Consider the following 23,892-nt stretch of genomic DNA (forward strand, 5'->3'; position numbering starts at 1 on the left):
CCATCATATGCAGGAAAGGCACATTTATCATGATCCTTGCCTCCTAAAAGCTTAAAAATGTGAAGTGAAAGACTCAAGTAGCTGCAACACAGGGTAGGAAGTGTTGCATGCACATAACAGTTGAGGGGCTCTCTGGGTTCAGTATGGGTCAAGGAAGATCGTTGGAGGAAATGACATCAGAAATGGGCTTTGAAGGTTGAGTGCTATATAAAAAGTGGAGATTCCAAGAAAAACATTCCAAATTAGAATTTGGTTTTTATTAACAAATGTTTATTATGCAGAAAGAGAAACAATTTAAATGGAGAGTCGACGGGATGGCATCACTATATTGTACTAGGCTCCTGGGTTGCTGGGTTCTTAACACAATGGGGGAGTCAGGGGGAAGAGTCTCACAGGATATCTTGATATGAGCTGTGAAGGAACAGGAATGGGAGAAACCCTGAATAAGTTGGAGGTGGTAACTGAGGATAAGGTGGAGTAGTCAATAGAGAAAAGCTAAGAGAGTTCAAAATGGAATGTGAAATAAGAAACTGGGAGGAGAGGAGGAAATACAAAAAACTCACCAGTGCTTCTTAAACCATAACACAAGGACTATTAGAATCACCAAGGGCACTATCACTACCAAGGCAATCCAATTCATGGAAAAGTGGTGTCCTGCACATATTGGAAAGATACGTGGATGCCATTTTAAACTCACTGCTGATTCTATTTCATCTATTGATTTCCTTACTTAACATATGCATTGGATGAGTTGCATCAGTTATCCTATTTCAGTCACTCTATTCCAAAACTTACTCAAGGAAGGATTCCTCATTTCCCCTTAAATCTAGCATCCATGTATCCCTTAGGTCTTACTCCACTATTCTTTAAATTACCCTATACATTTCTTCCTACAATCCCTCACCTAGGTCTGCTATCCTCAAAATTTCCTCTCCCCTATCGTCTAGGCTCAAGAACCACCTACCTACACTTCCAACCTCCAGTCTTACCCCAGTAGAGGATGATGTCCTGGCCTCCTAGACTGCTGTGTCTCACTCGACAAGACAGGCCAGCAGCCTCCTCAGATGCCACCTCCAGGATCACCTGAAGATACCATGTCCCATCAGCATTAGGAAGAATATCACCATGTTTAGTGCCCAGTTGCTCCTGTTCATTCCGCATCCATGTCACCCAAACAGGCTTTGGGTAGAAGCCGGAGGCATGACAAACCAGCAACAGCTGGCCAGACCCAAGGCTGGGGCGACTGGACAGCCAGGCCTCTGGCCTCACTGCAGAGAGCAGAAAAAGTGTTCTGATGCAGAAACTTACACACAACTTACATCCACATACACACATCCACGTGAATATGCACAGTTATCTTTTTCCTGCCTCTAAGAAACTATTACCCAGCAACCCCTCTGCTTCTTGTCCTCTTTCTTGTCCTGAGTTTGAAGGGTGGGAACAGAAGGGGCAGGACTTGAATAGAAAAATCTTAGAGGAAGGGGCTGAAACTACTGACCTTGCCTGTGTACATACATCTTCCCTGCATCCAGGAGACCCAAGAGAAATCGGGGGCAAGTGCTTCTTATGAGATTATACACTGTTTCTGTGACACCTTCATACTGATGATTGAGTAGATGACAGACACTTTGGGCCAAACTTCCACTGCCTGGAGATGGCACCCATGTTGTATTCTGGAAACTCAGTAAATCTAATCCGTTGAAAGCTACCTGAAAGAAGCCTTCTGGGCTCTTTCCAGAATGCAGCTCACAGCCCGCTTTCACCTGTACTTCAAAGGGATCTGGAGGAAGGGAGGAATGAGAAAAAGAGTTCAAACAAAAAAGTGAAAACAACAGTATAAAAACCCAGGGCTGTATCAGGAAGTGAAGCAAGAAAGTTTTACATGGATGTAAGAGTGAGCCAAAGACATATTTGATCAGAAACAAGAGAGAAAAATTGCTGGGGATAGGGAAGGGGACAATAAAAGATAAATGCCTTGAATTAACAAGAAAAAGTGGCCAAGGAAGATGTGGAAAAATGATAGGTGAGCCACATAATATAGGATAGAGGGTGAAGGAGGAGCCTTTGTGAGGGAGGTAGGAGGATAGCATTCCATGATGCATGAAATTGGTCATAATGGTCATTGAACTGTGGACATAGATCTTTGAAGAAATTGAATGGGGGAATAGATTTTATTTTAAGGGAGTCAAGCACAGAGTGGGACAGCTGTGTATCTCTGGATTGTAGGATACAGAGGGAGACCACAGGTGGAAGATAACAAAGCACAAGAAAAAAAAAATTCCAAAAATAGCAACAGCCTAGGAAATTTGAGGGAGTCAACATCAGGAATATCCCTTAAAAGGTTCATCTATGCAGAATTTTATGGTGGGATGGGATAATGGGAAATGGCCCAAAAATTAGTAGAGAATATTTCCCTGAAATAGAACATTCTAAAGAACTCCCATAATTTAGATGATTGAACTTACATTTCGAGTAATCTTGACTTGCATGGTCTTGAATCTCCCGAGTTAATCCAAAGAGATAGAAACGAAATAACAACTCTAGGTCTAACAACTCTTCATTGCTGAAGTTGCCCTTGGACCAGGTATGCAGGAAAATTATTTTGCCTGATTCACTGTCCCAGCCATGAGTCTGCAACTCGTCTAGCCATCCTGAGCCCTGACCTCGTGCCCAGGATTGGTTGACAAATGAGAAGATCTGGATAACATGGAAGGAGACGTGTTCCTGGGATGCTTTTGGTGGAAGAAGGGCAAGTAGTGTAAGGAAAAAAAAAAAAAAGAGAGGAAAGGAAAATAGAGAGAAAATGGAAGGTGAACCAGTTACCACAGAGAAACATTAATGACTACTTTAGCTATACCATTTTCCTTACACAGAGCCCCATGCTCTGCCACCATCCTCTAAAAGAGTAAACTGGACCTGGAGAGAGGTATGCTCAAATGGCAACCATTCTGGCTTCTTCATTGATCCATCTTGGGAAAGCCCATCGTGCTCAACCCAGATACATGTAACCTTGCAGCTGACAGAGATGTTCATACTATCTGCATTGTCACCACCGGCGAGGAGAAGAACTAGCAGCGGAAACTACAGAAACAGCATGTCATTTGCAGTTGTTTCCTTCTCTCAGAAAAGCCATTTGCTGATCTCTGTTCTTAGCAAACTTATCCCTCTACATCTATATTCTGACTTCCTTCTACCAACAGACAATCTTCCCCATCAGCCACTGACAGCAACTAAGACAATCTGCTTCCCTTAACCTTAGGCCTCCTACTCAATCTCTCATTTCCCCATCTGCTCTGAACTAAAGTTACTCTCTTCTCTCAGGATTTTAGCTGCTCTCCCACTAAGCTACATCTTATCTACTTCCCTTCCTCAACTGCCTTAGACAAAGTGGTGCGTGGCATTGAAAGGTTGCTTCATTCCTCTGGACCTTGCGTGTCATTTGTAACATAAAAAGGAGAAACCACATCATTTTCCTGGGCTCTGATTGTTTTAACGGAAAATGGAGAGGAAATGGAAAGTGAACCAGTTACCACAGAGAAACATTAATGACTACTTTATAACATTTTCCTTACACAGAGCCCATGCTCTGCCACCATCCTCCAAAAGAGTAAACTGGACCTGGAGACAGGTATGCTCAGATGGCAAGCATTCTGGCATCTCTATTGATCCATCTCGGGAAAGCCCAGCACACTCTACCCAGATACATGTAACCTTGCAGCTGACAGCGATGTTCTTACCGTCTGCATTGTCACCACCTGGGAGGAGAAGAGCTAGCAGCAGAAACTGCAGAAACAGCATGTCATTTGCAGATGTTTCTTTCTCTCAGAAAAGCTGTTTGCTGATCTCTGTTCTTAGCAAACTTATCCCTCTGTACCTATATTCTGACTTCCTTCTACCAACAATCTTCCCCATCAGCCGCTGACAGCAACTAAGAAGATCTGCTTCCCTCAACCTTGGTCCTCCTACTCAATCTCTCATTTCCCCACCTGCTCTGAACTAAAGTTATTCTCTTCTCTCAGGATTCCAGCTGCTCTGCCACTAAGCTCCATTATATCTACTTCCCTTCCTCAACTGCCTTAGACAAAGCGGTGTATGGCATTGAAAGAAAGGTCACTTTGTCCCTCTGGATTTTGCATGTCATTTGTAAGATAAAAAGGAGAAACCATGTCATTTTTTCAGTTCCTGCTTGTTTTAATAGATCACGGTTCTTCCAGTTTCTCCACTTAACTTTGCCTCCACTCTCCATAGTGTCCCCTCTTCTCATCACTCCATTCTTTCTTTCCCCCTTTTGAATGTCCTCAAAGTTTTCTCTTTCCAATTTCACCCCTTTTCACCCATCTTTCTTATTTCCTCATTCTCACTGATTCTTTTATAAACTGGAGACGTTGCTTTTTACATCTTCCAAGATTTCCCTGCACAATTGTATAAACTACAGTCCACTCTACATTATCCTTAGAGATTAAATTGCAGCCATTCAGAACACATAGGACCATAACAAATATAAAGGAGCCCTTCTACTGCATTTAATCTGTATAGTCATTCACTAAAAAATTACATAGTACATGGTTGATACCAGTGTCTTACTAGGCATATAAACACACAGAGGTTAACAATGTAATCTCTTCTATCAAAGAGTTTCAAACTGCAGATGTTTAAACAAAAAATTAAAATGCATTGTGATTTTAATTTCAATGTATAGAATCCCAGATACAAATCTACTTAGAACTATATTCTCTAGAGCAGCATTTTGACTGACTAACCCCCTGGGAAGTTCATAATTTGAAGTCCTGGAAGAACAGCATGCATCTCAACTAAATACTGAAAATTCTGTACAGTGTGGAATGGTATACGATTGTGATAGTCAGAACATGCAGCTTTTCAAGAGGACTCATACATGGGGAGACCACAAAAATCCAAATTTAAGTTGTTTTGTGATCTGACCAAAATACATTGTATAAAAAGGGCAGCATTTGTCAATGTTTGATTTAAGTAGTTTATATGAAGTATTCAGTGACTTATCAGTGACCCTGGCTGGTTAATATGTGTAAATACATGAACACAGTCTTTCTGAGATCCAGGAAATACATTTATTATTATAGTGTTTCTTAAATCATATTAATTATTCACTGAATGCATTGGAGCAGTCACTTAAAATCTGGGCATGAATTTGTGCTGGGCACAATGACTCGTGCCTGTAATCCCAGCACTTTGGGAGACCAAGGTGGGAAGATCACTTGAGCCCAGGAGTTTGAGACCAGCCAGGGCAACAAAGTTAGACCTCATCTCGATAAAAAAATTAAAAAGTTAGCCAAATGTGGTGGCACATGCCTGTAGTCCCAGCTAAATGGGAGGCAGAGGCAGGAAGATCTTTTGAGCCCTGAAAGTCAGGGCTGTAGTGAGCCATGTTCATGTCACTGTACTCCAGCCTGGGTAACAGAGCAAGACCGTGCCTCAAAAAGAAAATCCCATTTGTAACATTGTTTCTGTTTTAAATTTATATTTATTCTACGTATTTACTATGTACAACGTGATACTTTGATATATACACTATTTCTTAGGTTTGTCAACGTTAATAGTGAGGCCAGAAGTCATTCTCAATGAGCTCTTCCTATCATGGCCACAGATATGTGGCAATTTCTATGAACCACAATATCTTTAAGAGCAATACCCAGTTCAAATCCTACCCAAATCATTCATAAGCACCAGGTGTTATCTTTGCTCATCTTGTGCTGTTAATGGCAAATACTTGGTTTGTGGTTTTAGAAAACAATAGTAGATACCACATTATGTGTTTATTCACATTTTTTTTCCATGGTCCTACAGGAAAGATGCAACCGTCCTATTTCCTAATAGTTGGGTTAAGGTCATGGACTGAGTTCTGGGCAATGGAATGTGTGGTGTTGGAAGCATTAGCCAGCTCCAGTCCTGACCACTGAAAATATCACATCTGATCATCTTACCCTGTGGTACCAACTTGGCAGTCAAATTTCTAAATGGCAAGGCTATGAGATGGAGAAGAGCAGCCTGATCTACATGCAGTTTAACTGCATGAGAAATAAACTTCATTGTGTTAAGCCTCCAAGTTCTAAAGTTTATTTATAACTGCAACATAACCTAGCTATATTGGATAATATTATAAAACCCAGTAAGTATCATCCTTTTTGCCCTCTTGAATTCAGAAGCAAACAAGTTGAAAATAACATGAGATAGATGGATCTAATGGTCAATCTTGACTTCTGATAGTGCCACTAGATAATTTGCTTTAAGTGTGTAATCCAAGTGATCTTGCTCATACTGGACCCTAAATGGAGTGGCCTTCTCATTGTTATGGACTAAAAGTTTGTGTACCCTCCCGAAGAAAAAAAAATCACATGTTGAAGCCCTAACTCTCAGTGTGATTATATTTGGAAATGGGGCCTCTAAGAAATAATGTCAATCTCATGTCTAAAGGGTAAGGCCCTGATCCAATAGGCTTAGTGTCCTTATAAGAAGAGATACTGGAGTGCCCTTCCACTTTCCTTCTCTATCTCTCTGTCTCTCCCTGTCGCTCTCTGTCTCTGTGTGTGTGCGTGTGTGTGCACACCCACCATGGAAAGGCCGTATGAGCTCATTGTGAGAAGGCAGTTGTCTGTATAAACCAGGAAGAGAGCCTTCACTAGAAACTGAGTCTTCCAGATGGAGATTTTGAACTTCTAGCCTCTAGAGCTGTGAGAGAATAACTTCCTGTTGTTTAAGCCACCCAGCTGATTGCCTTGTGTTAGCACAGCCCAAGAAGACTAATACACTCACTTATTTCAGACAATGCTGATAAAACCCTAAGTTCCCCACCTGAGCAACTGTTCCCATGAGAGCCAGGGCCTGGAGGAGGAGAGCAAGACTGAGCCTTTGGGGAGCAACTTGCCCAGAGAGGTAAAGGGCAGTAGGAGGTGCTGATATATACTTACCCAGTTTCCCTCCTGAATTTATCAGTGAGATAAATCAGTCTGTTTTCAGAGGAAAGATTAAGGGGTGAGGAAAAAAAACAAAAAGTATTTATGGGAAATTCCCCCTCAGGGTGCCTAGAAGAGGAAGTAACACCCTCACCCCAATCATGGCAATACGCATTCAAATAGACACCTAGAAATGTGTGTTCTCCGAAAACTTCCCTCTACTTTGCTCCACACAGTCACCATGTCATTTCTCTCCCTCCATCTGGTTTTTCCTCTCTGATCTGACTGATATGTAGTCCTGCTTTCATCCTGTGGGACAGAGATCACAGCCACAGTCCCTGCCTGTGTGTCACAGTCCATATCCCTCCATGTCCATGCAGTGCTCTGCCCCAGAGCTGCCATGGGAAACGTGATCCTTAGAATGTCTATCAGCCTAAAATATTCAAATTGCTTTCATGAAAAATAAACCAGACTCCTAAGTATGACAATTTTATACACAAGAGTTTATGTACATCTATCCCTAAAAAGGAAGGGTGGAGGTAGTGTAAGAAGGGAAACTGGCAGACTGTTTACACTGGTGAATACTTATAAATATAGATGCAAGAATCTGAAATTGATATAAAATGCAATGGGGAGAGGAGTAAGTGGTTATTAAGCTCTCTGAACACACAAAATCCTAAGAGAATAATCTGAAGTGGATAGGACACCCTATGATTAGAACCCAGCCTGAGCAGAGGGGCGGGGCTGTCCCGAGGGAGCCCAGTGCTTTTCCTGTCCTTCCCCAACTTCCCTTTTCTTGTCCTTTTGCTCAGACCACAGACGTTGTTGTGTTTGCCTTCGCCTGGGCTCTTCTTGCCTGTCACTTCCCTAAGACCACTCTAGTGGGTGACTTTTGCACCCTGAGAGAGAGAGAGATTTCCTCAGAACTCCAGTGTCATGTTCCCACACCACACAGCTCTGTCATCCCTTCCTCCCAGCAGAAACCTTGCCCTCTGCCTACTTCCTCATTACGGAAACCCCACAAGCCTCCCACAGCCACGTGACTCTTACATGGCCTTTCATTTCCTCCTCAACTCTTATTGAAGTGATTCACTCCTTCTTTCTGGCCTCCAAGCATAGTTCCTGTGGCTAGCATATATCCTCCACCCTCTCCCCTCTACAACAGCCAAAAAGGTCCCAGTCTGAGAGCTATGAAAACTCCTAGATGGACCACTTACTAGAAGCACTAATCCCCCACTGTAAAATGACAAAATTGGAGGAACTTGATATTTTCTAGTTCCATTTCAACTTTAATATTCTTTGACTTGTCCTGTGCTTCTGTTCATTTCTGTTTACATAGTATTTTCTTTCTCTTCTGGGCTTCTTTGTCCTAATGTTTAACTTTTCTATGATCTCATATTGCTTTCTACTTATCCTTTGTTTGAATCCCTTGGGTCTCCTCTCCATCTTATCACCAATTCTACCTAAACTCCCTACCCATTCATTCTAAGCACCACCCTGGCTAAATTTTGAAGCCTAAAATATTGCTTTTCACTTAGTCCTTAGATTTCTGTGTTTATGGTGGCTCATACCTGTAATCCCAGCACTTTGGGAGGCTGAGGCAGGTGGATCATGAGGTCAGGAGTTCGAGACTAGCCTGACCAACATGGTGAAACCCCGTCTCTACTAAAAATACAAAAATTAGCCAGGTGTGATGGTGTGTGACTGTAATCCCAGCTACTCAGGAGACTGAGGCAGGAGAATCCCTTGAACCCAAGAGGTGGGGGTTGCAGTGAGCCGAGATTGCACCACTGCACTCCAGCCTGGGTTACAGAGTGAGACTCCATCTCAAAAAAAGACAAGAAACAAACAAACTACAAAACACATAGATATACTGGGTAAGCTATAATTTTAAAAATTATTTATACATGTATGCATTGAACTCACAAGATAAGAAAGTCTGCAAAAAACAAAACAAATAAGAAATTAAAAACTAGATAGGGAAATAGAAGCTAACACTTGAGCTTCCCAAGACAGTGACAAGAGTGGGTTCCTGAGGGCTTTGACCGCAGTATCCACATAGGTCATAAGATCATGTTGAGACCACCAAATAAAAGTGCAAGAAATCTTCTACTGTATCCTCAATAAAACTGGTCAGGAAAAAAAAAGTCCAACTGAACCAAAAGACAAGAAGGAATCTTGTGGTCGCCTTAAGCTCTGGCTAGATTTCCTTTTTTTTTTTCTTACAAAAAGTTTTAGTCACAGGTTTGCTCTCACAGGAATTTAGAGATTAAATGTATTCTATTTGTCTTAAAATGTCTGATCCAAGAAATCAACAATACAAAATAGTTCCAAGCTTGTAGAAATACTATATCACTCAGAAGCAAACACAAAACTTATTTCTAGTAGTATATAATTTCAAAGCAAACACAAAAATATTCAACAAAATCAACACAGTCTTCTTCATTTTTCTGATATAGGCTGTCTTTGTTTTGCCCAGTTTCGAAATGCACAAATTTCAGTCAGCAAGGTTTTAGTTAAATAACACAAATTCCCCAACAACAAGTTTGAAATGTGTGCCACAAATTTCAGTTGCCACAGTATAGTAACTCTTAGTAACTGCACGAAGTATAAACTACCACTAGGTCTTCAGTCCATGAGTCACCATAGAAGTAACAAATCCACATCATAATCAGTGACCAATTGCTTTACATATGTCAAAGTTTGTCAGTTTGACTATTATTCTGTGCTGTGCAAAACAGCAAAGCATGTAGGCGTGTAGTCCTGTGGTCTCATTGTGTCTCAGTAATAAACCCATACCCATCTGACATGAGTGAATAATAGAAAGAGGAAATTGGGCAACAAAGATGAATGTGTAAAGAAGAAAAGGGACAATGCTAGAAGTGAGATTTGAATTAAATATAAAAGAAACTATAGAGGAAATAGCTGACCGTGGGAATGCTGAGAATGCTACTGTTTGAGAGACTTTAGAGGTGAAGCTAGAGGAACCTGGAGGAGGAAAGTGATTGTTGTGAAAAGAATGAAGGTGTCTTAAATGAAGTGACACTGGCAGAAAACTTCCCATTAAAGGAACTCTCAGAGATATTCCCCAAGAGGGAAAGCACGAAGTATAAAATATCGGAAGCTGATCCAAACATTAAAAGGAGTATGAAAATTCACCAAGGAATACAAAGATACTCTATATCTTTAAGTAACAGAAGATGAAGGCAAACATTGTTCAAAACATTCTTGGTAAGTTAATACAAGGGAAAAAGACTTTAATTCCAAATGTTTTAATGTTTTAAAGTATAGTGTGCTAAGTAAATTATAGTTGTACTGTTTTTCACTTCCCTATATATTTATAACCAATAGTAAGTGGGTTTTGAATATTTTGACAAAGATGTTTCAAGTCACAGGGTGATCATAATTCTCTCCCTTGATTATTGAGATCCTTTCACATGATTTTAGCTTGCATGATCAATTTTTACAGTCCTGCATTAACATGCAAAGCAAAGACTGACTTTATATTACAGGATTTGGAGTCAAAATTTTTAAAAACTGCAGGTTGTTAAGTATCAGTGATATCTTCTTATGAATCTTATCACCTCATTTTTCATTTAAAAATGTCATAATCCTTTGAAGTTTGCAAGGAATTATTGGGATTTTAATATCATTCTGTTTATGGTATTAATTTTACTTACATATCATGCCAAACCAGTATTAAACACATCAATTTCAAAGTATTTTTGGAAGTACTTATACTTTTGGCTTGTTTTCTAGAATCCAGGATTTTATTAATATCTTCAAAATTTCTAAAGAAATATTGCAGACTATCACTAATTGAATCCCTAGGAATACAATGGTGTCAGCTCAACTTCCCCATCATATAATCAACCACGGTTATAATTTTATATTAATTTCTATTAGCAATGCAATCCAATGTTTTGTCAAGACTGAAAGATAATACTACTCTTGTATGATATTTTTAAACTATTTAGAGATAAATTTTACTATATCTTTTACTACAAAAGTTTTAAAAAGACTGTGAATGAGCCTATCTAGATTCCTCCTCTCTGGGAAGGGCATCTCTGAAAGAAAGGCAGCAGCCCCAGTCAGGGGCTTATAAGTAAAACTCCCATCTCCCTGGGACAGAGTACCTGGGGGAAGCAGCAGCTGTGGGCACAACTTCAGCAGACTTAAATGTTCCTGCCTGCCAGCTCTGAAGAGAGCACCAGATCTCCCAGCTCAGTGCTCAAGCTCTGCTAAGGGACAGGCTGCCTTCTCAAGTGGGTCCCTGACCACCATGCCTCCTGCCTGGGAGACACCTCCCAGCAGGGGTCGACAGACACTTCATACAGCAGAGCTCCTGCTGGCATCTGGCAGGTGCCCCTCTGTGACAAAGCTTCCAGAGGAAGTAACAGGCAGCAATCTTTGCTGTTCTGCAGCCTCCACTGGTGACACCCAGGCAAACAGGGTCTGGAGTGGACCTCCAGCAAACTCCAACAGACTTGCAGCAGAGGGGCCTAACTGTTAGAAGGAAAACTAACAAACAGAAAGGAAAAAGCATCAACATCAACAAAAAGGATGTCCACACAAAAACCCCATCCAAAGGTCACCAAAACGAAAGACCAAAGGTAGATAAATCTACGAAGATGAGGAAAAACAAGAACAAAAAGGCTGAAAATTCTAAAAAAGAGTATGTCTCTTCTCCTCTGAAGGAACACAACTCCTTGCCAGCAAGGAAACAAAACTGGATGGAGAATGAGTTTAACAATTTGACAAAAGTAGGCTTCAGAAAGTGGGTAATAACAAACTCCTCCAAGCTAAAAAAGCATATTCTAACCCAAAGCAAGGAAGCTAAGAGCCTTGAAAAAAGGTTACAGGAATTGCTAACTAAAATAACCAGTTTAGAGAAGAACATAAATGGCATGATGGAGCTGAAAAACACTGCAAGAGAACCTTGTGAAGCATACACAAGTATCAATAGCTGAATCAATCAAGTGAAAGAAAGGATATCAGAGATTGAAGATCAACTTAATGAAATAAATCGTTAAGAAAAGATTGAGAAAAAAGAATGAAAAGGAACCAACAAAGCCTACAAGAAATGTTGGTCTATGTGAAAAGACCAAACCTACATTTGATTGGTGTATTTGAAAGTGACGGGGAAAATGAAACCAAGTTTGAAAACACTCTTCAGTATATTATCCAGGAGAACTTCCCCAACCTAGCAAGACTGGCCAACATTCAAATTCGGGAAATACAGAGAACACCACAAAGATGGTGATCATTAAAAAGTCAGGAAACAACAGATGCCGGAGAGGATGTGGAGAAATAAGAATGCTTTTACACTGTTGGTGGGAGTGTAAATTAGTTCAACCATTGTGGAAGACAGTGTGGTGATTCCTCAAGGATCTAGAACTAGAAATACCATTTGATCCTGCAATCTCATTATTGGATATATACCCAAAGGATTATAAATCATTCTACTGTAAAGACACATGCACATGTATGTTTATTGTGGCACTAATCACAATAACAAAGACTTGGAACCAACCCAAATGCCCATCAATGATAGACTGGATCAAGAAAACGTGGCACATATACACCATGGAATATTATGCAGCCATAAAAAAGGATGATTTCATGTCCTTTGCAGGGACATGGATGAAGCTGGAAACCATCATTCTCAGCAAACTAACACAGGAACAGAAAACCAAACATACATGTTCTCACTCATAAGTGGGAGTTGAACAATGAGAACACATTGACACAGGGCAGGGAACATCACACACTGGGGCCTGTCAGAGGATGAGGGGTTAAGGGAGGGATAGCATTAGGAGAAATACCTAATCTGGATGATGGGTTAGTGGGTGCAGCAAACCACCATGGCACGTGTATATCTATGTAACAAACCTGCACATTCTGCACAAGTATTCCAGAGCTTAAAATATAATTAAAAAAAGAAAAAAGAAAGTACTTAATGTTTACAGCAGGCGAATAAAGACCATATGAAGGTCTTGGGGCTTTTTGCTTAATTTTTCCTGCCTTTTAACATACTGCAAACATGTCATTTGTTTAGGAGAGAAAAAAAGACTGTTAATGGATCAAAGAATATAGAATGACATTGAATTTTTTCACACACTTTTAGATGTTGCCAATTATATTTACCATGCATGGTGGCATTGTCATATCCTGAATCTTCAAATTATTTTGTTTATATTTAACTTTTGTAACTTGTCTATTAATGTTGTATATAACTTTTGTAACTTGTCTATTAATGTTGTATATAATTTTTCTAGTAATTCCATACATTGGGAAATTTATTCAACACACAAAAAGTGTTTTAAATGGAATTATATGCACTTGGAAATACATAAATTAATAATAAGAATCTGCTTTACCTAGCTTATATTTGAGGATATGTCATCAAACCTTAGTGGACAATATATAGAATTTCTTACTTTAATTAAATTTACTTGATTCGTCATATCTACCATAATCCTAATTGTTTAGTTTTGTATTTTATACCCTAAGTAATATGCTATATTATTTGGTGGTAATATTAGTCATCTATACAAATGTTCCACCATAATGTTATAATTTGCTGTGATATTTGCAAGTGAAGACAATAGTAATACATTTTCTTGGATGATGCTCTGGATTCCTGACTTTGTCCTGCCAAAAACTGAACCACTCATATCACATGTCATTCACATATGTCAATAATTTCATATAGTTCATTTACTTTAAAAATGTAGAAATAGGGGTGGTTCCAAGATGGCCGAATAGTAACAGCTCCAGTCTATAGCTCCCAGCATGAGTGACGCAGAAAATGGGTGATTTCTGCATTTCCAACTGAGATACCGGGTTCATCTCACTGGAGATTGTCGGACAGTGGGTGCAGGACACTGGGTGCAGTGCACCGAGTGTGAGCCGAAGCAGAGCGAGGCATTGCCTCACCTGGGAAGTGCAAGGGGTCAGGGAATTCCCTTTCCTAGCCAAGGGAAGGGGGGACAAGCAGCACCTGGAAAATCGGGTCACTCCCACCCTAATACTGCACTTTTCCAATGGTCTTAGCAAACGGCACACAAGGAGATTATATCCCGCACATGGCTCGGAGGGTCCTAAGCCCACAGAGCCTCACTCATTGCTAGCACAGCAGTCTGAGATCTAACTGCAATGCAGCAGTGAGGCTGGGGGAGAGGCACCCGCCATTGCTGAGGCTTGAGTAGGTAAACAAAGTGGCCGGGAAGCTCGAACTGGGTGGAGCCCACCATAGCTCAAGGAGGCCTGCCTGCCTCTGTAGACTCCACCTCTGGGGGCAGGGCATAGCTGAACAAAAGGCAGCAGAATCCTCTGCAGACTTAAATGTCCCTGTCTGACAGCTTGGAAGAGAGTAGTGGTTCTCCCAGCATGCAGCTTCAGATCTGAGAAGGGAAAGACTGCCTCCTCAAGTGGGTCCCTGACCCCCAAGTAGCCTAACTGGGAGGCACCCCCCAGTAGGGGCAGACTGACACCTCAGACAGCCGGGTACCTCTCTGAGACAAAACTTCCAGAGGAATGATCAGGCAGTAACATTTGCTGTTCACCAATATTCGCCGTTCTACAGCCTCCACTGCTGATACGGGCAAACAGGGTCTGGAGTGGACCTCCAGCAAACTACAACAGACCTGCTGCTGAGGGTCCTGACTGTTAGAAGGAAAACTAACAAACAGAAAGGACATCCTCACAAAAACCCCATCTGTACGTCACCATCATCAAAGACCAAAGGTAGATAAACCACAAAGATGGGGAAAAAACAGAGCAGAAAAACTGAAAATTCTAAAAATCAGAGCACCTCTCCTCCTCCAAAGGAATGCAGCACCTCACCAGCAATGGAGCAAAGATGGATGGAGAATGACTTTGATGAGTTGAGAGAAGAAGGCTACAGATGATCAAATTTCTCGGAGCTAAAGAGGGAAGTTCGAACCCATGGCAAAGAAGTTGAAAACCTTGAAAAGAAATTAGACGAATGGCTAACTAGAATAACCAATGCAGAGAAGTCCTTAAAGGACCTGATGGAGCTGAAAACCATGGTACGAGAACTATGTGATGAATGCACAAGCTTCAGTAGCCAATTTGATCAACTGGAAGAAAGGGTATCAGTGATGGAAGATCAAATGAATGAAATGAAGTGAGAAGAGAAGTTTAGAGAAAAAAGAATAAAAAGAAACAAACAAAGCCTCCAAGAAATATGGGACTATGTGAAAAGACCAAATCTACATCTGATTGGTGTACCTGAAAGTGACAGGGAGAATGCAACTAAGTTGAAAAACACTCTGCAGGATATTATCCAGAACTTCCCCAACCTAGAAAGGCAGGCCAACATTCAAATTCAGGAAATACAGAGAATGCCACAAAGATACTCCTCGAGAAGAGCAACTCCAAGACACATAATTGTCAGATTCACCAAAGTTGAAATGAAGGAAAAAATGTTAAGGGCAGCCAGAGAGAAAGGTCGGGTTACCCACAAAGGGAAGCCCATCAGACTAACAGTTGATCTCTTGGCAGAAACTCTACAAGCCAGAAGAGAGTGGGGACCAATATTCAACATTCTTAAAGAAAAGAATTTTCAACCCAGAATTTCATATCCAGCCAAAATAAGCTTCATAAGTGAAGGAGAAATAAAATACTTTACAGACAAGCAAATGCTGAGAGATTTTGTCACCACCAGGCCTGCCCTACAAGAGCTCCTGAAGGAAGCACTAAACATGGAAAGGAACAACTGGTACCAGCCACTGCAAAAACATGCCAAATTGTAAAGACCATCAATGCTAGGAAGAAACTGCATCAACTAATGAGCAAAATAACCAGCTAATATCAAAATGACAGGATCAAATTCACACATAACAATATTAACCTTAAATGTAAATGGGCTAAATGCTCCAATTAAAAGACACAGACTGACAAATTGGATAAAGTGTCAAGACCCATTAGTGTGCTGTATTCAGGAAACCCATCTCACATGCAGAGACACACATAGGCTCAAAATAAAGGGATGGAGGAAGATCTACCACACAAATGGAAAAGAAAACAAGGCAGGGGTTGCAATCCTAGTCTCTGATAAAACAGACTTTAAACCAACAAGATCAAAAGAAAAAGAAGGCCATTACATAATGGTAAAGGGATCAATTTAACAAGGAACACTTTTACACTGCTGGTGGGACTGTAAACTGGTTCAACCATTGTGGAAGACAGTGTGGCGATTCCTCAGGGATCTAGAACTAGAAATACCATTTGACCCAGCCATCCCATTACTGGGTATATACCCAGAGGATTATAAATCATGCTGCTATAAAGACACATGCACACGTATGTTTATTGTGGCACTATTCACAATAGCAAAGACCTGGAACCAACCCAAATGTCCAACAATGATAGACTGGATTAAGAAAATGTGGCACATATACACCATGGAATACTATGCAGCCACAAAAAATGATGAGTTCATGTCCTTTGTAGCGACATGGATGAAGCTGGAAACCATCATTCTCAGCAAACTATCGCAAGGACAAAAAACCAAACACTGCATGTTCTCACAGGTGGGAATTGAACAATGAGGACACATGGACACAGGAAGAGGGACATCACACACCGGGGCCTGTTGGGGGGTAGGGGGAGGGGGGAGGGTTGGCATTAGGAGATATACCTAATGTAAATGACGAGTTAATGGGTGCAGCACACCAACATGGCACGTGTATACATATGTAACAAACCTGCATGCTGTGCACATGTACCCTAGAACTTAAAGTATAATAATAAAAAAATAAATAAATTAAAATTAAAATTAAAAAAATGTAGAAATAATTTGGGACCCAGGATGCTGTTATCTTGCTCTATATTTATTTAAGGGCATTGGATCAAAATTGCTTTATTAATTTCAGAGATTACGATAATTTGGAACTGTGTTGTAATCCCTGCACAGGTTATTCTCCTTCTGTTTTATACTTACTGCTAGAATTAACCCCTTAAGTTCCCAATTTAAAATGTGGGCTTCAATTATATCTTTGAAGATTTGCAAGTCTGTTAAAAGCTTAGCTTTTCAGTCTCATTAGCGCCTCTCATGGAATCAGTAGATGCCTCTGGGGAGAAAAGCAGCCCCAAATACAGAGTTCATCACTATGAGTTTCTCTCTTCTCCCAGATATTAACCCAATAATCCATCTCCCTTTTGTGGGTTCTTTGATGCCTTGAGGCAGGTTTTATTTTATATTTTTATTGTTTTTTCTAGACATCCTTGATAAGAGAGTTGGTCCAAATTATGTAGTATAACATTTCTAGAAACAGAAGTCCTTCTGTTTCCCATCATTCTGAGCAAACTATCACAAGGACAGAAAACCAAACACCGCATGTTCTCACTCATAGGTGGGAATTGAACAATGAGAACACTTGGACATGGGGCGGGGAACATCACACACTGGGGCCTGTTGTGGGGTGGGGGGATGGGGGAAGGATAGCGTTAACAGAAATACCTAATGTAAATGATGAGTTAATGGGTGCAGCAAACCAACATGGCACGTGTATACATACATAACAAACCTGCATGTTGTGCACATGTACCCTAGAACTTAAAGTATAATTTAAAAAAAAAGAAGTCTTTCTGTTTCCTTTTTAGTTATTTATTAATAGAATTTACCATCCTTATATGTGTGAAGCCACAATTTGTGTCTCAAAAATCTAAGCAATAACAGGTATAGGCAAATTGAACCTATGCAGTGGGAGATGATTCCTGGGCCTCCGTACAAGCCACATAAAGTCAAGGTGAGTTCATTCCTGGGACTCCTTCTTGACCCTGAAACCAGTTTAAAATAATGTAGGAGACAAACCAAATTTGAGGTATCTCATCTAGACTGCAGACCTTTCAGTCTGGACTGAAAAACAAGGCAAAAACTGGCAATAATTATTTTGCTGCCTGGTGTTTTAGAAGATCCGATGTCAGCTGGGCACGGTGGCTCACACCTGTAATCCCAGCACTTTGGGAGGGTGAGGAGGGCGGATCACAAGGTCAGGATATCAAGACCATCGTGATCAACATGGTGAAACCCCGTCACTACAAAATACAAAAAATTAGCCAGGCATGATGATGCGTGCCTGTAGTCCCAGCTACTCGAGATGCTGAGGCAGGGGAATGGCTTGAACCCAGGAGGCGGAGATTGCAGTGAGCCGAGGTTGCACCACTGCACTCCAGCCTGGGCGACAGAGAGAGACTCCATCAAAAAAAAAGAAAGAAGAAGAAGAAGGATAAGGAGAAGGAGAAGGAGAAGAAGAAGAAGAACTGATATCTAAGAGGTCTCTGGTTCCATTAATAGAATTTTTGCTTTAGCCATCATGCTGAGGCAGCCTAGTTAAGGTTACTGCTTGTAGAATCCCATGCATATTTCCTAAGATTTGCTCTGGCCTTGGCCTGTGTTTACAATATTGACACCATTTATGAGGCATTTATTTAAGGTCCAGCAAGTAAATCCATATTTCCATAAGGACATACCCTTGCTCTAGTGGGTGCTGTGGTCAGCCAGCAATACAACCTCTTCAGGAAGAAGATGCTTATTCCTCAGCTTCAGGGAGTGTTGGCTGCTGACTACTCACAGATGTGTCCTTCTAAAAACTGCCTTATGTAGAAGGGAGCCACTTTGCCTAAGGGGACATTCTTTCCCTAGGGAAAGCCCACATCGAATATAGAAGTACAAAGGTATGAGCCCATTACTTCATTTCAGAAAACCTCTGAAGGGCCATCTTAGCTCCAGAACTCTCTATGAGGTTGTTAGATCCTCTGTTACAACTGCATCACAGTTCCTTGTCTCACTGCTCAGTCCTGCTTCCCTCTTTCTTTTGGTAGTGCTGTTTCATAGAACACTCCCCAGTAAGCATTCTGCAGGCCGAGGCTCATCTGAGTGTTTCCTCGGCAACTGACCTGAGACACTCATCTACATAGAGCCACTTAACACTCATCTTAAGCAAACCCATCTTAAACAGCCACAACTTACCACAATAAAAACCTCAAATGGCCACTAGAAACAAAGTCCTACAGCTGCCTGTTCAGACCACAGCGGTAAGGAGGCAGTCGCACAGCATATAAAAGCCAGTCGTATTCAACGACAGAGGCCACTGCACACCAACAAGGTCAAAGACTCATGGCCACAGCCTGTTTTCTAAACGTTGGCTCCACCAAAAGATTCTTCCCAAATTATTTTATTCTCCATTTCCATAATACTTTATTCCCTATAGTCGTCTTCTAACAAAGGTCCTAGTAGCTTTGTTTACGCTCTCCTGAATTGAACTTTTTCTATTAAACTGTAGATATCAACCTTTCATCATACTCAAAATCAGAAAAATGTGTGCTAAAAATTTATACCAACTTTTATTATAACTTTCTTTTCAATAATCAGCATCCTTTTATTTGCTGATGTTGTTACAGAAACCAATTACATTAGCCACAAAAAAAGTGTTTTCCTGAGTTGAAGAGCAAGGCAATTACTCTCCAAAATGTTAAGTAAAACAGTGTACAACATCAGTATTAAAATGTTAAATTTTACATTGTTTTTACCACTTTGATTTTCTGAACAATTTTGTTGAACAAAATAAGATAAAAGATTACATGTTTATTTTATCTTCAGGAATGTAAAGGTCTAATTATTCAAACAGTTTTTTATGATAAAACTAAACTCTGAAGGTGTCTACAGAGTTGGCATTTTTTTCTCTCTTCCTCTCTTTAAATCAGAAGTCTAACAAGGATTAGAAAAGACAAAACTCTATTCAGTGTTTCTGGCAAAGTAGGAAGGGTGAAAACATAAAAAATAGAAACTCCTTGGCTTTTGTTGTAAGTTATAGCTCTTTACTAGATTCAATATAGATGAAGTTTCTTTCTCTACTTGGGATTTACCTAAGTGAAATGGGTTATGAAATATTTCACTCTATCATTTTCCCAGAAGTTCCCTCTGATTTCTAACAAGTTTGTTTTCATATAAATTTTGGAACGGCTAGTTGCATTTTCTCCCTTGCTTTAGAAAATATAAAGACAAAAGTGAAAGTGAACTTAAATACAAATAACTTGGGTGCTATTATCAAAATTTGGTTTTGTCTTAGCAAAAATTAAGTAATCCACACAGGTCGTCTCAATGAGAAAAATAAAGAGCCTCAAATAAGCATTCCATAGACCAATGCTATTGATGATTAATTGATACTCAACTGACATCCTGAATTAGTTAAATTTGGTTGTGAGTGACAGAAAATTCAAACTGACAGTATCTTTTAAAAGATGGAGCCAGGCACAGTAGCTCATGCCTGTAATCCCAGCACTTTGGGAGGCCGAAGTGGGTGGATTACTTGAGCTCACGAGTTGGAGACCAGCCTGGCCAATATGAGGAAACCCCATCTCCACTAAAAATACAAAAATTAGCTGGGCATGGTGGCATGTGCCTGTAGTCCCAGCTACTCAGGAGGCTGAGGCAGGAGACTTGCTTGAACCCGGGAGGTGGAGGTTGCAGTGAGCCGAGATCACGCCATTGCACTCCAGCCTGGGCTACAGAGCAAGACTCCATCTCAAAATAATTAAATAAATAAACAAAAATGCAACCACATTTCTCTCTCTTATAAAAAGACAGGAGTAGGCAATGCAGGGTTGATGTGTCATTCCATGGTGTCAGGAACTCAGTTTCCAATTTCCTTCTTTTGGGGGGCAGAGTTTTTATTTTTTTGTTTTGTTTTGGTCTTTACCACAGTTAGTCCTCATTCCAGTGGTCTTCCCGTACCCTGAGGTGACTGCCAGAGTTCTTTCCATCAAATCCACCTTTCATCCAGCCAATAAGAGGAAGGGAAGAAGTGAGCACATCGACTTCCCATGATTTCAGAGCTGCTTTCTGCAGAAGTTATACATCACATTTGGCAGGTTGTAATCACATGACCACAATCAGCTCAAAGGGTGCCAAGAAACATAGCTTTTATTCTGCCCAGCTAATAATCAGCAGGTTTCAGTTATTCTAGAGGAAGTGACAAACATATCCTGGGAGAAAACCAGTGTTCTCTGCCATATAGCCCATTTGGCAAGTCATTTATTTATTTAGCTATGCAGGTGTATAGTTAATAACCAGTTTTACTTGAAAGGGCAATCTGGAAATAGCTCAAGGACCCATGGCTGCTTTTCTTACTTCATACTCATAGTATTCTTTTTTCTCACTTTAAACTCATATTAAGATTCATATCTGTTTCAAATAGTTTCCTGTCTAAAGCCATATCTGGCATTCTCTATGAAGTACAGTTGGTTGTGCATTGGGATGAGGGGGGTTGTAGTTATGTCAACTAGTGCCTTTGTATTTGGAAAAAAAAAACAAAATTATATTACAAGAAGAATCTTGGTGCTCTCTATGGGTGCTATCAGCCTTCCAGGAGAAAGTCTCAGATTCAAGCAGAAGTCCTTGAGTAGATTTGCAGAAGCCACAAGAAATTTCCAATTCCAATTCCACTTGTAAGTCAACCTATTGTCAAAGTTACTGTTCTGTATTTAACAGATGATAGAAAATAGTTTTACATCCGGTATATGTTAGAATACATAATCTAAACGTTGCTGCTGCTTCAAAAATAATTTAAATCAGTTCAATATAAACAGTATCTTTGAAAGATGTGGAATCTATTCATTTCTACAGATAACAAAATCTACCCTTGGGTTTGCTAGAACATCAGAAAGCTGCATGTCTGGACTAGATCCTGTTATGCTGTGTAGAATTACTTTTCCCAGTCTTTGTCATAGGCTGACATAATGATCTTACTTTAAGAGACTTAATCACAAAAAGACCTATGGACCTCATAAAATTTACTGAAAGGACTTTCCTGAGAACATTGTTCACTGCATTAAGCAGTTTCTCCTCTGATGGAAGAAATGTCCTTGTGGCCTCAGGACCAGGAATAGCTATAATTCTCCTAAACAGCCCATTGTCTATCTTCTAGACACTGCGAGTATATAACCGATCCTGTCTTAATTATCATGGACCTCCAACAATGCGTGACCCACATCTAACCAGAGTATAGGGTATCGTGGCACTTCTTTAAAAATTTACACTGTTCTTGGCTTCATCTTATTTTATTGGCCATATATTTCCCTGGATTCTATTCCTGGATTGTTATCAATATATTTTTAATATTTTAGAGCCAAAAAGTTATTGTGAATTTAAGGATAGGTTTCTGAGCTGCTGCGTGATTTGGGGGGAGCCATAAGACAAAATTTTTAATAACAAGCATATGCAGAAATGGCATTTTAATCTCTACTGTCATCTACTGGTAGAATACAAAAATTTGTTTTTTGTTTGTTTTCCATTAGTTCTTGGGATGCAGGTGGTTTTTTGTTACATGGATAAGTTATTTAGTGGTGATTTCTGAGATTTTAGTGCACCCGTCACACAGCAGTGTACATGGTATCCAATATGTAGTCTTTTATCCCTCACCCCCTCCCAATCTCCCCCCTGCTAAGTATCCAAAGTCCATTATATCACTCTTAATGCCTTTGTGTCCTCATAGTTTAGTTCCCACTTATAAGTGAGACATACAATATTTGATTTTTCATTCCTGAATCACTTCATTTAGAAAAATGGCCTCCAGCTCCATCCAAGTTGCTGCAAAAGACATTATTTTGTTCTGTTTTATGGCTTAGTAGTATTCCATGGTAAATATCTACCACATTTCCTTTATCCACTCATTGGTCAATGGGCACTTAGGTTGGTTCCATATCTTTGCAATTGTGAATTGCGCTGCTATAAACATGCATGTGCATGTGTCTTTTTCATATAATGATCTCATTTCCTTTGGGTAGATACCCAGTAGTGGGATTGCTGGATCGAATGGTAGTTCTACTTTGAGTTCTTTAAGGAATCTCCATACTGTTTTCCATAGTGGTTGTACTAATTTACATCCCCAACCGTAGTGTATAAGTGTTCCCTTCTTACCACATCCGTGCCAACATCTTTTGTTTTTTTACTTTTTAATTATGGCCATCCTTGTAGGAGTAAGGTGGTATCTCTTTGTGGTTTTAATTTTCATTTCCCTGATGATTAGTGATGTTCAGCATTTTTTTAATGTTTGTTAGCTGTTTGTATATCTTCTTTTGAGAATTGTCTATTCACATTCTTTGCCCACTTTTTGGTGGAATTTTTGTCATTTTCTTGCTGATTTATTTGAGTTCCATGTAGATTCTGGATACTAGTCCTGTGTCAGATGCATAGTCTATGAGTATTTTCTCCCACTCAGTGGGTTGTCTGTGTACTCCACTGATTATTTCTTTTGCTGTGCAGAAGCTTTTTAGTTTAATTAGGTTCCATATATTTATTTTTGTTATTGTTGCATTTGTTTTTGGGGCCTTAGTCATGAATTATTTTCCTGAGCCAATGTGCAGAAGAGTTTTTCTGATGTTATCTTACAGAGTTTTCATGGTTTGGGATATTATATTTAAGTCCTTGATCCATCTTCAGTTGATTTTTGCATAAGCTGAGAGATGGGAATCCAGTTCCATTCTTCTACATGTGGCTTGTCAGTTATCCAAGCACCTTTTCTTCAATAGGTTGTCATTTCTCCTACTTTATGTTTACTTTGTTGGTTGTTAAATATATGGCTTTCTGGGTTTTCTATGCTTTCCATTGGTCTACGTGTCTATTTTTATGCCAGTACCATGCTGTTTTGGTAAATATAGCCTTGTAGTGTAATTTAAAGTTGAATGAAGTGATGCCTCCAGATTTGTTCTTTTGCATAGTATTGTTTTGGCTATGTGGGCTCTTTTTTGGATCCATATGGATTTTAGGATTCTTTTTTCTAGTTCTGTGAAAAATTATAAAGATATTTTGATGGAAATTGCATTGAATCTGTAGATTGCTTTGGGTAGCAAGGTCATTTTCACAATATTAATTCTACCCATCCCCAAGCATGGGATGTGTTACCATTTGTTTGTGTCATCTATGATTTCTTTC

General features: G+C 40.0%; 1 protein-coding gene across 2 annotated transcripts; it reads right to left on the bottom strand.

Moving 5' to 3' along the window:
- Positions 1 to 248: 248 nt before the first annotated feature.
- On the bottom strand, positions 249 to 4,220 carry CD1C (CD1c molecule). 2 transcript variants are annotated; one of them, XM_513908.8, is made up of 6 exons: positions 3,738 to 4,188; positions 2,466 to 2,732; positions 1,499 to 1,780; positions 990 to 1,268; positions 564 to 654; positions 249 to 411 (listed from the first exon to the last, which is right to left on the bottom strand). In XM_513908.8, exons 1-6 carry the CDS (start codon positions 3,796 to 3,798, stop codon positions 390 to 392), a joined length of 1,002 nt encoding a protein of 333 aa, XP_513908.2. In that variant the 5' UTR covers positions 3,799 to 4,188; the 3' UTR covers positions 249 to 389. The 2 variants fall into 2 exon arrangements, with proteins under 2 accessions (XP_513908.2, XP_009433251.1); XM_009434976.5 differs by lacking the exon at positions 564 to 654 and having other exon boundaries at positions 3,738 to 4,220.
- Positions 4,221 to 23,892: the final 19,672 nt, after the last annotated feature.

The sequence above is a fragment of the Pan troglodytes genome, chromosome 1, assembly GCF_028858775.2.
Source record: "Pan troglodytes isolate AG18354 chromosome 1, NHGRI_mPanTro3-v2.0_pri, whole genome shotgun sequence".
Lineage (NCBI taxonomy): Eukaryota > Metazoa > Chordata > Mammalia > Primates > Hominidae > Pan > Pan troglodytes.